We start from the raw sequence: 16,602 nt of genomic DNA on the forward strand, positions 1-16,602 counted from the left end.
TTTGGAGGACGGATGCGCCGTGTGGAATCTCTGTTATGTCTGGCAGCTATGAATATGCATAATTTGACGCCGCTTGTTCCAAACAAGCATACTTTGAAATACTTCAGACATTTCTGAAAGAAAAAAAAAAGAAAAAAACCCACAACAATAATGCACAATATGCGGTATTTAGTAATTATATGGTAATTATAGTTCTTCACTCAGAGACCTGAACTACTGTGGGTCATTATGGGGTCAGTGAAAGTCGTTGACTGAGCCATTATTGCACCTTTAGAGATAACGGCACAAAAGGAGTGCACACAGAAAATTACATTTCAGACCTCTCATCTTCTATTTCATTACCCCGGCCCTGTGCGATGGCTGAAATTGGTTCTCTTCATTTAGGGAGCCAAATTCCTGCTTAGCTAGAACCTGAGTGGTTTATGTAATCTGTCGATAAGTGTCATCTCCCATCATGGCGTGTCGCAGCCATGGGCCACTCTCACCATGGCATTGACTTGTTGCCTGCTTCCTCCTTTATCTCGCTAATAAGACCATTTCCATGGTGCTGGAGACGGGCAGATAGGAACATGCAATTATTTGTTAAGGCTGCAACTGTTTCCACAGGTGACATTCCTGCCTCTTAGAAGCTGTGATAATTAGTGTTCTAACAGGCTGTGGCACACTAGACTTTGGCTTTGACAGGCTTGTGACCAAAGGCAGAGATGTAGGAAGCTGGTCTCGCTAAAGTTAGTGGAGAGCCACTTATCTCGCACCTCTGAATGCTCTTCGCTGCTGCTTCGAACCCAGAGTTTAAAGTTCAGATACTGAGAAATGTGCATATTTTCAAAGGCTCTGTTTACACCTGGCATTAAGATGTGTTTTGGTCAAACTGATCACAAGTGGACGACGCTAAATACAGGTGTAAACGGGGTCAAAAACGGTTTGAGCTTGTCCATTTTCAACCACTGTAAACCAGGGGTTTTCAAACTTTATGATGCCAAGGACCCCCAAATATGATGAACCTTTTATGAGGGACCCCTTTTCTAAAATCCATTTGTAATTGTTAAACTGTTAGATAAATAGTAAGCGTGACATTATACATACAACATATTCTTTCCCAACTTTAAATTGGCTATACTTAATGTTGGATGTATAAACCTGAAGAAGAACATTTCCAATTAAAAAAATAAGCAACTTTCACAATAAATGCATGTAAGCAGCGTACATACTGTGTTAAGAAAACTGCCTTACAACCCCAGTGAGCAGATAAAGGGGACTATAGTGAGAAAAACTCACTAAAGATAGAAAGCAAACATATACAATTCTAGAAAGTATGTAAATGGCAAGAGAGGAAGATAAACATTTAGAACTGAAACAGTTCAAATGTTCGGTAGACTTTAACAATTTTTACTTTTTACTCTCTGAAATTTTCTGGGGACCCCTTAGAACCTTCTGGAGGACCCCTGGACCCCAGTTTGAAAACCCCTGGTGTAAACGCTCATGTGATCGAATATGTTCAGACAGCCACAAAAGACTGTCTTCTCTCCGCCTACTGACCTAATGCGTGAACATTATGGGACACGCTCTAGCCAGACTTAATACTTTTTCCTCAGATTCTTTCAAGACCTAATCATTTGAGCTATACTTTCTGTTTAAATGACTAAATTCCATTAAATCGATTTGTAGAACACTTTTCAGAATATGTATTATTCCAAAGCAGCTTTACAGTGAATAGGAGCTTGCAATTACCAGCAAACATGCCACAAAAAACTAAGCATCCACCATCTACAAAGTTATGCGTATCCTACATTTTTTATTGCTTCTTGCATTCTTCTACTAATAAATTTGTAGTACTCTCAACTTCATTCAACGCATTTTACACCATATTTACCTTTCTTCCACAAAAAATGATTCATTTCCATGCGGATCTACTTATAACCCAGGGCTGTAACCACCATAGGCATTGAGGGGGACAAGTCCTCTCAATAATTGGAAATGGCCAAATTGTTGCCTCCAACATTTTATATTTCTTAATGCTGCTCTCCATTACTTACCCTGTTTGTTGTTAGAATGGCAGACATTTTTACATTTTTATTCTGGTTTGCCTCAGCGGTCAAACAGCGCTCGCCAATGTCAAAATGATGGCCAATCAGATCAAAGGCGGCGGAGATTAAAGGTGCAGTGTGTGAATTTTATTGCAATCACCCAACGCTCCCCCCTCCCTTTCGAAACACATAGAGAATTACGGGGACCGACAAAGGACAAAAATGTCGTCGTTGGAGAGAGCAGAGAGTAGCTAGCATTGTGTAGAGAAGTTAGTCCGTTTAGGGCTACTGTAGAAACATGACGCCGCAAACTGGTGATTTCTCTGTAAGGGGACCCGTGGTGTATAGATAGAAACGGCTCATTCTAAGGTAATAAAAACATAACGGTACATTATGTAAGGTCTTTATACACCACTGAAAACATAGTTATGTATATTATATTGCATTTCTCTCAATAGATCCTCATAAATATTACACAGTGCACCTTTAATGTTCATTGAAGATGTGTGTATTCCAATGCTTTTAGTTTTTACAGTGAAAGAGTGCATGCGTGGTAAGATATAAGTAGCTAAACATTTCATATTTGACAACTGTTTTACAAAGGATGTTTAACGACCCTCAGTAACATACAGTGATGCAAACTAAACTTTTTTTTAAATATAATTGTGCCATTTTGAATTGAAAATGTTAAATCATTCAAATTATGTTTTTATGACTAGATGTGAAAAAGTTTTAATTTTAATTTTGTTACATTTTTGACATATTAGGGACGAGTGACATATGAGTGAATGTGTGCATATTTTTAAAAACAATATTGACAAGAGTTTAAATGGATTACTTCACAACTCACAACTTACATAGGCTATAATTAGACCTAGGACTTCTTCTGTCATTCTTATTTCGTCTTTATACCCTTAAATCCCTTTTAATCCTTTAATTGCCCCCCCACCCCCCAAAAAAAAGACATACAAAAAAAATGTTGGTCCACCCAATGTTCAAGACATGGTTTTACACAAATCCCTTGAATATCATAATTATCCAGAAGAGTTTGATATAATAATGACAAGTTAATGAACATACAAATTGGTGTTTTCGGAATAAGACATTGTGATATGATTCAAATGGCTGTGCGCATGAAACGTAATACCTTACGAGACCCGGAGCAGAGCGCACATCACTACAACAAGAGATGCACAAACACAAATATGCTATTGAAATGCTAATTCCTACCACAAAAGAGTAACCTCTTAAAGAGCACATTTGTAAACCTTGTTTGAGATAGACCTTATTTAACCCATATATGAATTAGCATATGCTAATAATGCAATATGTTCATTATGTTACAGCAGAAAAGCATATTACATCAGTTATATTTACTCAACAGTAGTACTAAGCAGGTTTATACTTCACTAATAACTCGTCCGCCCATATGTGACTCGCTCTTCCTGGTTTTAAATAATCAGAATAATTGGACCATGCAGGCATGTGTTCACTTTTAATGACAATGATGAAACGCCCCCACAGACATGTTCAGTGCTCCCTGTGTCACCTCTCATACGTTTTCTCTCTTCCGTGTCCCGAGCTCTGGAGTTGTTGTGGCAGAGAGTATATAATGGCATTGAGTTGTGAAGGAGGCATGTTTGGGCACATCCTGGCTCAGATGTGCTGGTGTATTATCAGCGCCACACACTTACAATGCAACACAAATGTGCTGACACACTCGAGCACACGAACACAAAAGCTATCATGTATACATTCACATGTATGCATAGAGCAGTGAATGAGTGTGTACATCTGTAATGTGTGCAGAAGGTTAAAAGTGCCTCAGGACACTACAGGGACTGTGATTGACAGCTGCTATATGCTGTATGAAGAACAATAAATCCATAGCATACACTGTAAAAAAAAAGTTGCCGCCTTAAATATTTTAAGTACAATCAACTAAAGTGTTTATTTACATTAAAGTGACTTAAAAAAATTTGTTGAATCTTGTATAACATAAAAAAACTTGAAAATGTCAATTAAAGCAATTTAAAAATATGTTGTCATAACTTATTGCTCATAATACATTTTTATAGTGCACACAGTGTGATCATAATCATGATCATTCATGTCACGCAAGCTTTGAACAACATATTAAATGCTTATTTATTGAATCGCTTCCTAGATGCATGCATCACTGTAAAAAAGGATTTTTTAAAAGATTATTGGAGTATGTTTTACAAGAAAATGTAAAATTGCACATTTTCGTGCTACTTGCCGTTTCTTTGTAATAAGGGCCCGAGCACGGATGGTATGAGGACCCTACTGTAATTGCTCGGCCTATCATTCTTCTTCTCCGAAATGAATCGCATTTTTGAGGGCCTAAACATGCTCATGAAATGTTGCACACACAACAGAAGTGGTGTGGTGTGGGAAAATGGCTTGATAGCGCCACCTACAAAATTTCACAAAAGGGCCCCTCCCTCTACGTTTCACGTACAAGTATGACATTCGTAACACACATGTAACAGCCCAATACCTACAAAAAAGTCTCCTGGTACTAAATCTGAAAACCAACAGGAGGTCAGATATCTTGAATTTTCTTTGCAAAATTGTTGCAAATTTTGCCATTTCCAGATGTTGTTCTCTAACAAACTTCTCCTAGAGATTTAATCAGATCAACATCATATTTGGTCAGTATAATCTAAAGGCCTTTGCGATGTTAAATTGTGAAGATCTTGAGTTTTCCCTGAAGGGCGTGTTTGTGGCGGCCTCACAAAGTTCGATGTTTCGCCGTTAAACAGGACGTTTTTGTAACTCGGGCATACATTGTTTTACACTGTGATTAACTCTTCATAGAAATTTAACCAGAACAACATCATATTTGGTCAGTGTAATCTTTAGGCCTTGTTGATGTTAAATTGTGAAGATCTAGAGTTTTCTCGGAAGGGCGTGTCTGTGGCCGCCTGACAAAGTCTGACGTTTCGCCATGAAACAGGAAGTTGTTATAACTCAGGCATAAAATGTCCGATCTGCCTCAAACTTCACATGTTTGATAATAGTCCTAACTTGAAGACATCTACTCAGCAATATTCAATTATAGTCAAAGCACCACCTGCTGGACACAGGAAGTGTGGCACATCAGAATAACATTGCTATGTTTTTCGTATATTTACCCGCTTAAATGCATGTCGCCTACTATTCACCGCCACCCGGTGGCCTCGGGTGCGAGGGCCCTTTCATCGCTGCTTGTTTGTTTTTGAAATTTTCTAAACTGTTTTTTTTCAGTGAATATGATAATATCAGAAGCAGTGCTATTTATTCCCATAAATCCAATGATGTCAGGTATAATACAGTTCAAGGCAATAAGATCTTCTTTTTATGCATCTGTTTATTCACAGAATGGTTTTACATACTGCAGTACGATAAATACAAAAAGTAGACATTCAGATGAAGGACTACATCTCGTCACATTGTATAATGTTAAAATTTAATTAATTTCAATGTCTTATCCACTTTCTTCAGTGAATTAATTCTGGGTTGGGAGAAGCAGACTTTGGCTTAGGATATTCAAGGGAAAAATTATCAAAAAGGTTTTTTCCTTCAGGTATTGTGTGTGAGTGTGCACTCCGCACAACTTGCAGGTGCTCACATTGTTTGAGCACAGAGCAGCACTTGTTTCTCCATTATAGTGTAATTTTTAATGAGTTTAAATGGAGAGGCTTCCAGCTACATCCTTTTTTACTCTTGCCAATATGCATTTGTCAAGGCTTTTTTGGCTGTGTGTGCCTGTGAGCTGCTGCACCATAAGGAAATCTCACTTAGTCTGTCATTCTGTAATCTTTGCAGTAGTTTACTGCTTTCTGTGAGTTGGCTCATCAGGTGAGGTTAACTTTTGCATTAAAATCTGGATGTCAAAAGTAAGCATATTGTATTAATACCTCAGTAAGATGGCATTTTGATCACAAAGTGCTTTTGATTTAAGCATGCAGCTATTACGGCGATAGCTACATGTTTAAATCAAAAGCACTTTGTGATCAAAATGCCATCTTACTGAGGTATTAATACTGTGTATACACCCTATAAATCATATACACTTCAAAATAGATGTTTGATAATCTCCCTCTCACTCTCTCTCTGTCTCTCTATACTTCCCTTGTAGCATATAGAATATTAATTTGAGTTTTTAATAGTTTAATTTAGAAAAGTAGTACAGTTTAATAATTTAGCCTATCAATATCAGTACATCCTTAATATCAATACAAAGAAGAATATTGATAAATCCGCTCACAGCTCCTGGCTGGATAACACAGCCACAAAGTTAGAAGCACAGAAAAAAGACACTGTACAACAAATTTTAATTACAAATTCCAAACTTAAGCTTTTTTTAATGTAGTATATCTAATAATCATGTGTGAAATGAAAACTATGCCAAATATGTAACTGGAATATGCTGCAAACATTTAACGGAATCTACTTGGAGGCTACATGATGTTGTTTTAATTTAATTTAATTAGTTTTTTTATATCAATATTTACTTTTTAAATTACCTTTCCAACTTTTTTTAAAATAAATGAGCTTCAAGAGCATATAAATTTTTTCTTTGCTGTCTAGTATCGTGAAATTGCACTGGTATTGGTATCAACTGCTCAAAATTTATTATTGTGACAACACTAGCTAAAAACTACTTTCTTTGCTGAAATTTGGATTTTCCTCACAAGGTAAACGTCCTTGTATTTTCAGTTTTTCTCATGAAGTTATGTCTGTTTCTCTCAGACGTAAATTTAATAAGCTCTAGCAAACTTTTTTTTCTATATTGTTTGTCTCTATTAGACAAGACGTGTAAGAACTGACAGTTTGCTGTTAAATATTTCCGAGAGCACTCACAATAAGACAATGGCCTGATGTAAAACACTCTAATAGAGTTGTCTTCCTAAACGTTGTTCACTTTTGCAAAAGAGTTTGCACATTTTGTGTAGCCTTTACATCGCTGCGAAGGATTTTCTTGGTCACATCTGATGAATGACATCTTTATCAATTGCAGGGGAAAAGGCTAAAAGATAAAATCCAGCTTTAATCATTGTCCCATTTATTGTGCATGTTGAAGTAATCCAATAATGCAGCGCTCTCGAACAAGGCGGAAATTATCATTATCTTTTAGGCGGCATTGATCTGGGCTCCCCATGAGAGATGTTGCATGAAATAGTGGCAGAGGTGAATCAGTTACGTTGACGTATCGAAGGCTAAATGATCATCGAGGGACTTCAGCCATGTAGCATGATTAGGCTGTTTTTAGGCTATTGATTTTTCTTCTTTAACACTTGTTTCTGTAAATGCATGTCCATTTCACGTTTGATCTGCAACAGCAAACATTGCTTGTCTTTACTTGTTACATTTAGAAGTAATTGGCCTTCGATGCAACCCATGGTTTAGTCACTAACATTTAACCCAACCATATAAGCCTGGTCCAGCGGCTGTGATCGGCTGCACCAGGCAGACTGTTTCTCTCCACTAAAAGCGGCTGCCTATCTAGAACCAGCTACTACACTTTCCATTACCATCAAAGGCAGAATAACCTCCAATTAATGTAAGTGGAAATGTAAATTCAGAGTAGATCCATTTGGTCTGGTGATAAAACTCAGAGCCGTGAGTGGTTAGAAATTGCCATGGCCTAGTGTTATTCTGAGCATTCATCTTGTGCAGTTTAAACTTTGCATTCATCTTGTGCAAATGAAGCTTTAATTGCTATTGCATTTTACTTCCAAGGCTTAAATAATCTATTGACAATATGCTCATTTACTAAATATGATATGTCATTTAAAATAGAGAAATGGCTCTGCTTTAAGTAGGGTTTGTAATATTATCAAAAAATTCTGATCTTACACTGAAAAGTTTTTGGTTTAGCTGGTGGACCACCAGCTCTCCTGGTCCTGATCCAGCCGTATATGCCGTAACACCGTATGCTGCTTTTTCAGCAGGGTAGCATTCAGTGAAAGCATGTGCTTCTCTGGTGAAAGTTCATACCTGTATGTATTCAGTAATACAGTGTTTGGCAGCATTGGTCCGTTACTTTCACCAAAATAACTACAGAAGTAGAACTTAACATTCTAAAATGACAAAATGTAGGCTACTACAGAGCATTTAACATCCAGTAGAAGGCGACATGATGTAGCATAATGACAGTGGGCTATCCAGGCTACTAACAATATAGCATATAATTGGCAAAGTGAAGGCTAAAGACAATGCAAGAAAGGATGACAGACAGAATCAAACTCACAACGTCGATAGTTCTTTCCGTTTTAGACAAAGGTTGCATTTGACTATTACTTTCATCATGCCCTTATCTCTGATAAACTCGAAGTAATGCGGCGCATACGTCCATCTCGCGAATGTACAGTCTTCTTCTCTTCTCCATCTTCACCCCTGTCACACAATACAAAGGTACACCAGCAAGAGGGAGATGAATGAATAAATTGCTATACAAAAATATCAGAAAAGCTGTCATTTAGTCTTTATTTACAAACTTGGACACCACACCATGCCCCCACCGTCGTTTTGATTTTTATAGTAATAATTTTCTTTAACAATTCAATTTTGGGCTAAAAGTGTTTTGTAACGCAAGCATTACTGAACATGTTCAGAGTAAAATATTACTGAAAATGTATTAGTAATGCCTTACACTACTGTGTTGCAGCAAAAAGTAATACGTTACTGTAATGCATTAATTTTGTAACGCGTTACACCCAACCAACACTGGCATTGGGACATACTGCCACATCATACAATTGCATGGTTACACTTTAATTTAAGGTGACATAGTTATACTTACTCAAATAAGTAGTGAGTAATGTTAATTAACTACATTTAACTTACTATTAGGCTCGATTATGGCAAAAATCATCACAATTATTTTGCTCAATATTGAAGTCACGATTATTTCACACGATTATTGGTGGGCGATATGATCAAAGTCTTATTTCATGATATAAGTCTTTTTAAATGTCAGTGAAATTTCACAATGATCAATACTTCAGCAAACACTAATACTAGGTTAATTAATGTAAGTAAAAAATGTCCCCACAACAGTTACAGAAGACAAGTAAACATTTAGCAATACAATAAGAACTAAGAAACTAAATTACAAACAAGTAATCAAATGTAAAATAACACTTTTGTATATATAAATATAGACTAATCCTTATTTAAAACTACAGTTTATTCATTCAAGAGCAGAGAGTGATTTTATCTTTGTCTTTTGTTGTTTGATTAACAAAAATGACTGCAGCAGATTTATGTTGCTGTCACTTTAAGAGCTAATGCACGAATCCAAATACTGTTACACTCACGCTCTTTCTCAGTGTTTACACTCACTTAAGCTGACTGTGTTCACAAGGATACTTACCATAATGGCATTTCGACATATATGTGTGTAGGCTATTTGACCATTTTAGGCGCATATCTGAAGTACACTTCACAGTATACTTCGCTTATGCACGTTCTGCTCCGTCTCGGAACGCGTGCACAGGAGGCTGCCAGGGGAACAGTATCTCTTTCGCAGCTCAATGCGCTTTTAATAACACTGTTTAATGTTAAACACGTCCCGCAGTTTAGTAACAGTAGACTGCATTTTAGAACACTCACTTATTTGGCTGATTTGGATGTAAAGTTTGGGCTTTTATGGAGGAATGAATGTGCACCGCTGTGACGGAAAGGATGGTGCGCTGGACGGAATGTGGCGGCAGCTGCACAATAATCGTTTCACATCGATTATCTTGTTTTCATAATCGTTGGAAGCTGAAATCGCACAGCCTTACTAGGCTTGCTGCGATAGTCTGTGTTGCTGGTGTTCAGGCGAAACACATCACTTGTCCACCGCGGCACCGCCCCCACCGTCGTTTCAATTTTTATAGTAATAATTTAGTTCAGTTAGAGAACAGACACTACAATTAAAAACTGAATGTGTCTGGTCAATACAATGTGAGCCGAACGAGAGTCGCGGCACAAACTAGCATTTCATTCATCAAGAGACCAAAAAGCTGAGCATTTTTCTTTCGGTTTAGAATTAGCGATTTAAAAGCCACACGATCGATTAATCGGTGGGAACATTTTAGGGCTGCCACTAACGACTATTTTTATATTGATTAATCTATCGACTAATTTATCGATTAATCACTTAATCTATCGACTAATTTATCACAATCATTTTCAAAAATTTTACTTAAAAACATTTAATTTAACTTGCAACGTTGGCCTTCAGTAGTGTACTATAAAAAAGTATTAATGTAAACAAGCCCTTGACAAAATGTAAAACTGAAAGAGTAAAACTGTGAAAAGGTACAGATTTGTAAACCAAAATAACAAAAAAGAGAATATCAGCAAATACTTTTTATAAAGAATAGTGTTGTCAAGATACCAAAATTATGACTTTGATACGATACCAGACTAAAATACCTCAATACTGATAAGTTACTGAATCGATACCATGGCAAAAAAACAGTAAAAGTAATTGAATAATATGACAGAACTTACTATTCATTGTTTTATCATTGTTTTAGGGTTAAAAAACCCTAGACGCAGTCGATTGTATCGACCAATCACATCCCTAAGCCCTACTAACTATAGAGTTACGATTAGGGATTGATTTAGGGTTAGTTACTTGTAATTATGCATAGTTTACTGTTATTACTACTATAGTAAGTACATGTAGTAACGTGTAACTACATCACCTTAAAATAAAGTGTTACCAATTGCATCTTGATACCAAAGTCTTGTACTGGTAATGTTTACTTGTTAGCATACTTCTGAATTCTTTACAACTCTTTCTTAACTTTTAGGCTTAAACTTGTAGAACCATCTATGGTAGCTTCGGCCTTCCTCACCACTGTTTACAGAAAATGCCAAAAGTGAATTATCACAGATGCTCTTGTATTGCACAAGGGTTTGTGGGCAATATTAGCTGAAAAGCTATTGAAAAAGACATAATCCTCACAACTCTGTACACTGCTATCAAACATTTTATCTTGCATTCTAAAGGATGGACAGCATGGACAATGGAAAACAACTATTGAAAATCAACGTTTTTTTAGGTAAATCCGACAGCAGATATCAGAGATCAGCCAAAAAAACAAAAACAAAAAAATTATTAGGCTGGTCTAGCTAATGCTAAACTAGATCGACCTGTTGAAGTGGGATTGTTGATGCACTCTTGTCACTGTTTTCAACAGGGAAGTCAAACTCCATCAGGCGAAACAGACATGTTGAGACATTGGCCTTAGCTCCCGCTCTCAAGTAGGCCACACGTGGCCAAGGGACCAATGGCAGCCATTTTTCAAGAAGGCTTTCAGTTAGCATATGGAAGCCAGCACTGCAAGGATAGCCGAAGTAAACATGTTTATCTATGCTGAGCTCCTGAGCGTTCCCCTCAAACTGGCCATCTTTAAACAGTTTGTATATCTGACGGTGGGGGAGAATGCTGTTCCAAGATGAGGTACTGCACTGAACAACCACATTATGTTTGCAGCAGTGCTGGAAGTGATTACCAGTGTAGTTCATTATTCAGTTTGGTTGGAGGGGGGGAGCATGAAGGCCCAAAGCATTTAGTGGTCAGAAAGAGGAGGCTTTTTTTCCTCTCTCATCAGTCTGTGAGTCTGTTCTGCAGTGTCAGCATTCAGCGCACAAACACGGAATTCAGTAAAAGCTCTCCTCTCTCCCAGAGCGTTTCCCCCCTTTTTTTTCCAACAGCCTGCTCCCTTCCCCCCTCGTGAACTGACATTCTAGAAGAAACATATGCTGCTAGTCCACATCACAACAGCTTGTGCTGCCTGAATGGAAGAAGGCACGGAGAGAGAGGAAGCTGTCGGAAGGAGTGGGAAGGAGTGGAGTGGTACATGGAGAAGAGGGGAGAGTCTTCAAGAATACTCACAAGTTCTTGGAGGTGTTGCATATTGAAGTCCATGTGAAGTTGGGTGGAGAATAAAACATTTTCAAGAGGAAATTACATTCTTACAGTTTATGTCCCCAGTTTATGGGGTGATTTGGAATAGTGGCCAAAGCTCAGGGCTGGTAACTGGGAAGTTGTTGGTTCAAACTTGATATTAAAATTGACTTTATTTACTTTATCCCGATCATGCATGACTCTTTAGTGCACGTTATTCCCAAGAAAAACAAAGGTACTAATATTTACCATTTAGGTACTAATATGTACCATGAGGCCACAGAATATGTACCCTTTAGGGCTAAATAAGTTTAAAATCAAATCATTTTTCTTCTTGAATATCCAGTTTTCACTCATACTTCTGATACAGAAGTAAAATGGTTGTGTACTGTGTTTTATTGCTGACTTTTTTTTAAAAAGTGCATCTTTACAAATGTACCCTTGAGAAAGGGACAACATCTAACCCCAGGTTACTCCAAAGAGATTGTCTCAGTGTATAATGGCCCTGTCCTAAATGGCACACTTCATTTGCACTTGTGGTCTTGTGGACTTACAATGGCCGCTGTATGCGTGTTTCCGTTAAGTTCACAATAACTTAATACTGGGAACCTAATCTGGGGAATTTTTGAAATAGAGAAATAATTCGAAATTTAACAGGAATTTATAGGAATGAACTGGAAATTTAGGGAAATTTATATAAACTCTATTTGTATACAAATATACATATTATTTTGTTTGGTCATACACGAACATGTTTTTTTCACAAACAACATTTTTTTGGCATATTGATATATTTTCCAATTAATTACTTCTAATTTAGTAAATATGTAAAATAAATATATTTTAATTTCAGCAATCGTTATGCATACTTATTTCAGTGTCACGTGATCTTTTAGAAATCATTCTAATGTGCTAATTTGATACTCAGTTATTATCATTGTTGGAAACAGATGTGTTGCTTAATATTGCTTTGGAACCTTTTATTCAGCATTCATTGATGAATAAAAAGTTACAAAGAACAGCATTTATTTAAAATATAATTTTTTTTCTAACAACATGTCTTTACTAGTACTTTTTGATCAATTTAACAACCTTGCTGAATAAAAGTATTAATTTCTTTCAAAAAAAGAAAGAAAAAAATGACTCACCGCAAACTTTTGAGCGGTAGTGTATATTGTTACAAAAGAAAAATAATATTAAGCAGCACAAAAAATCAGTATATTAGAATGATTTCTGAAGGATCATGTAACACTGAAGACTTCAGCTTTACATCACAGAAATAAATGATATCTTAAAGCTACACTGTGTAACTTTTTTAGTCTATTCTTAGCTAAAAACACTTAGTTCTTTCAAAAATATATGTGCTCATTAATGTATATTTACTTCTTTCAAGTAATAAAGTATTCTCGTAAGTTTATAATATGCCATTGAAAATACATAAGGTAATGGGATCTAACGGTGGTCGCCATGTTGCCCCTCCATCTTGAAAGTACATTAGCCAAAGAGGGACATACCCGTAAATTCAAGCTTCGCCTTTCGCGTTTTAACCGGTTTTAACACTGTGCGCGTCAACTTGTTCAGACTTGTCTGGTGCATGCGCAGAGAGTTTTCATCTCAGCAGCTCCAGTAACAGAGTTATACAGAGTTTTCCTGGCTTGTTTATTCCTCAAAAGTCTGTTTTTCCTTGTGTGGTATTTCTGTGCGTTAATAACTCCGTAAGTAATAATAGTTATTGTCATTGTGGATGTGTTTCAGAGTGTGTCATCGCGTAATTCAGTTGATGTCACCTCAGAAGTATTTTTGTGTCAACATACATTAGCGTAATGCTCACCTATTTGAATAGTCATTCAGTTATTAACAATGTTTATTCGTTTATAGAAAATATTTGCTTGTAATGTATGTTGATGGAAATATGTATCAGGTCTGATCGGCATATTTGTTATACAGAGCTAAACCTGCGCACACACTTTTGTAATCCGACACCGCTTGTTAGCAGCAGCAGCGGCAGCTCCGCTCCTTTTAATGCAGCTGCATTTAGCGCCTATATATGGTACAATAAGCTCTGGTTTACGGTTACATTATACAAATGTAACTTATAAGTATAGTTATACAGTTCTTAACCTTTGTATATTCTGTCATGTCATTATCATGTATATTTACCATCCTAATTTGTTCTCTCACAGAAACCACATTTATGTACATATCCATGCAAACCTGTTTATGCCTTGCAATTGGATGACTGAATAAACATTACTATCATCAAAGTTCACTCTGGATTAGCTGCAGTTCTTTCTAGCCGAATAATTAGGCCAGTTGAGTTCCAACCATCCCACTGCGCACAGAATATCCCACAGGCACCGTGTCGAATGTGGACGAGGTCGAACTGGAAGCCATATTAATCTTGGACTAAATCGGCCACCGTAGGAGTTAAAACGAAATCGGAATTGAACAGAACAGAAACTAAAATTCACTGGATGGTCATATACAAGTCCACCACTAGATGGGGGAAAATATCACACAGTGTAGCTTTAAAGTATATTAAGATAGAAAACTGGTTGTTTTAACCAAGATGTTAATTCCCTTTGAAAGTTTCCAGCCAACTCTATGTTGACAAGGAGGGGCAACTTGAAACCGGGCAACTGAGTTTGAGATTGTTCTCTTTTTGACAGATGAATTTTATGGTTTTTATGGAAATGCCAGGTGGTTTTAAGAAATGTTTAAGTATAAACCTTCTAGACGGAAACTTAATTTCCTCAGGCAATTGGATTTAAGTTGCAGTAATCTTAGACACATGTCTTCAAAATTCAAGTTGTCATAATGCTACAAAAAGGTAATTTAGGGAGCACTACCTTCATTTCGGTATTGGCACTTTGACTGACAATTTGACAAAAAGAGAAACTTTTACAGTGAAATGTAGTTAAATGTCATTTTCTCAGTGTTAAAATACTTTAAAGTCCAGTTTAATCTATTGAAACAACTACGAGTAAGCGGTTCATTGAATTCACCAAAGAGTGCAACCTCTTTAAAACGCTTGCTCTGTTTTTTTGAATGGTCTTACATGTTCTGGCTCAACCAGTGGCATGAGTTTAAAGTGATACAACCAGCAAATGATGGCATCACCTGAAATCCCATCAGCAGATACCTGTGCTGGAGAGAGTAACCTCAACTCTGTGCTTGTTTATTGTCACTTCCAGGATTCACCCTAGTCTGCTCCAGGCTTCGGCTTGGAGGTCCCAACCGCCACCATTGATCCCAGCAGCTGGAGTGGCAGCGAAAGCTCTGCCGAGGATATTGAGAGGATGAGCGACTCAGCAGACAAGCCCATTGACAATGACGCTGAGGGGGTGTGGAGCCCTGACATAGAGCAGAGCTTCCAGGAGGCGCTGGCCATCTACCCGCCCTGTGGACGCCGCAAAATTATCCTCTCGGATGAAGGCAAGATGTATGGTAAGAACACGGTGCTTCTTCCAAACTATACCGTACGGGATACGGCCACAAACAATCTTCTTGTTTCATCAGAAAACCAATCAAAATTTGGCGGAAGAATGCAAGGTGTTGATTTTGCTGTTGATAAATTATAATGTGGCAAAATAATAACACCTTGTCCTTACCAGTTGCAATGATAAATCTCAATAGTGATCTGAGGTTTTGTCCTAACCAGTCACAGCCATTGGGATCACTTGGTTCCAATTTCCCTAGCCACAGTGAAATCTACTTGGTAAAAAATCTTGCTGAGTGGTTGTATATAAAATCACCAGGAAATCAAAATGGTCACATTTTTGTGATGCATGTTCCTGGTCCTGTTTGCCGCAATTCAGGTCATCCCAAAGAAAAAAGTATTTTGGGATGCATGATACATACTTGTAACGAGAAGAACTTATAAACAAAAGATAAGCTCCCTGCTTTAAAATAAAAGTTTAATAGTTTGGCGTTTGAAATTAAGACACCCATAAGCAATAGTATTGTAATTTAAAAATAATGATGGGCAATTCAAATCAAAGGTAATCCTTACCATGAACAAATAAATTTTTTACCAAAAGAACAAAACTCTTCTTAAGTTGTCCAGTTAGGTCTGTAGTATACTGTATTAATGTGCTGTAACAGACATTTGAAGAAAATTGCCTTGTTTATCCACCACATATGAGGTGAGCATCAATGCTAAAATTAAAATTTCATATCATATTTCACGCTTTTATGAAAAATAAAATACACTAATTTTGTCATAACAACACTGCCTGTTATTTCTCTTTTTGTACAGTGAAATATTACAATAGTAATTTTTATATTATTATTATTTATTAATATATACAATATTCATGTATAATCACACATTTTTGGCCAGATGTTGCCCAACAAACGAGCACAACAAAATCTTTTTTATCGCAAAAAATATTTAGTATTTTTTTTTATCGCAAATCTACATTTTTATCAGAAAGATTTTTCCCACCACAACATGCAGCCCCATTGCGTGATATATTGTTACAATATAAGAAACTTTTTGTAAATAAGTGTTTACATTTTGTATTACATTTTTTTTTAGACAAAGTAGTGTCACATTTGAACAAAGTCACAATGTATTAATCATTGGCTTATCGGTAGTGGACAAAATGTTACTATTGGTGCACGCATAGTTGTCTTTCTTTCGTAATCTTTTTTTTC

General features: G+C 36.8%; 1 protein-coding gene across 6 annotated transcripts in view; it reads left to right on the top strand.

Annotated features, from left to right (window-relative positions):
• Positions 1 to 16,602, top strand: part of tead1b (TEA domain family member 1b) — a 90,209-nt gene that overhangs the window by 17,932 nt on the left and 55,675 nt on the right. For all 6 annotated transcript variants that reach the window (XM_079837828.1, XM_079837830.1, XM_079837832.1 and 3 more), the window contains exon 3: positions 15,138 to 15,390. In XM_079837828.1, the coding sequence (XP_079693954.1) occupies positions 15,243 to 15,390 (148 nt within the window). In that variant the 5' untranslated portion in view covers positions 15,138 to 15,242. The remainder of the gene's footprint in view (positions 1 to 15,137; positions 15,391 to 16,602) is intronic.

This window comes from Gobio gobio, assembly GCF_949357685.1.
Source record: "Gobio gobio genome assembly, chromosome: 2".
NCBI classification, from domain to species: domain Eukaryota; kingdom Metazoa; phylum Chordata; class Actinopteri; order Cypriniformes; family Gobionidae; genus Gobio; species Gobio gobio.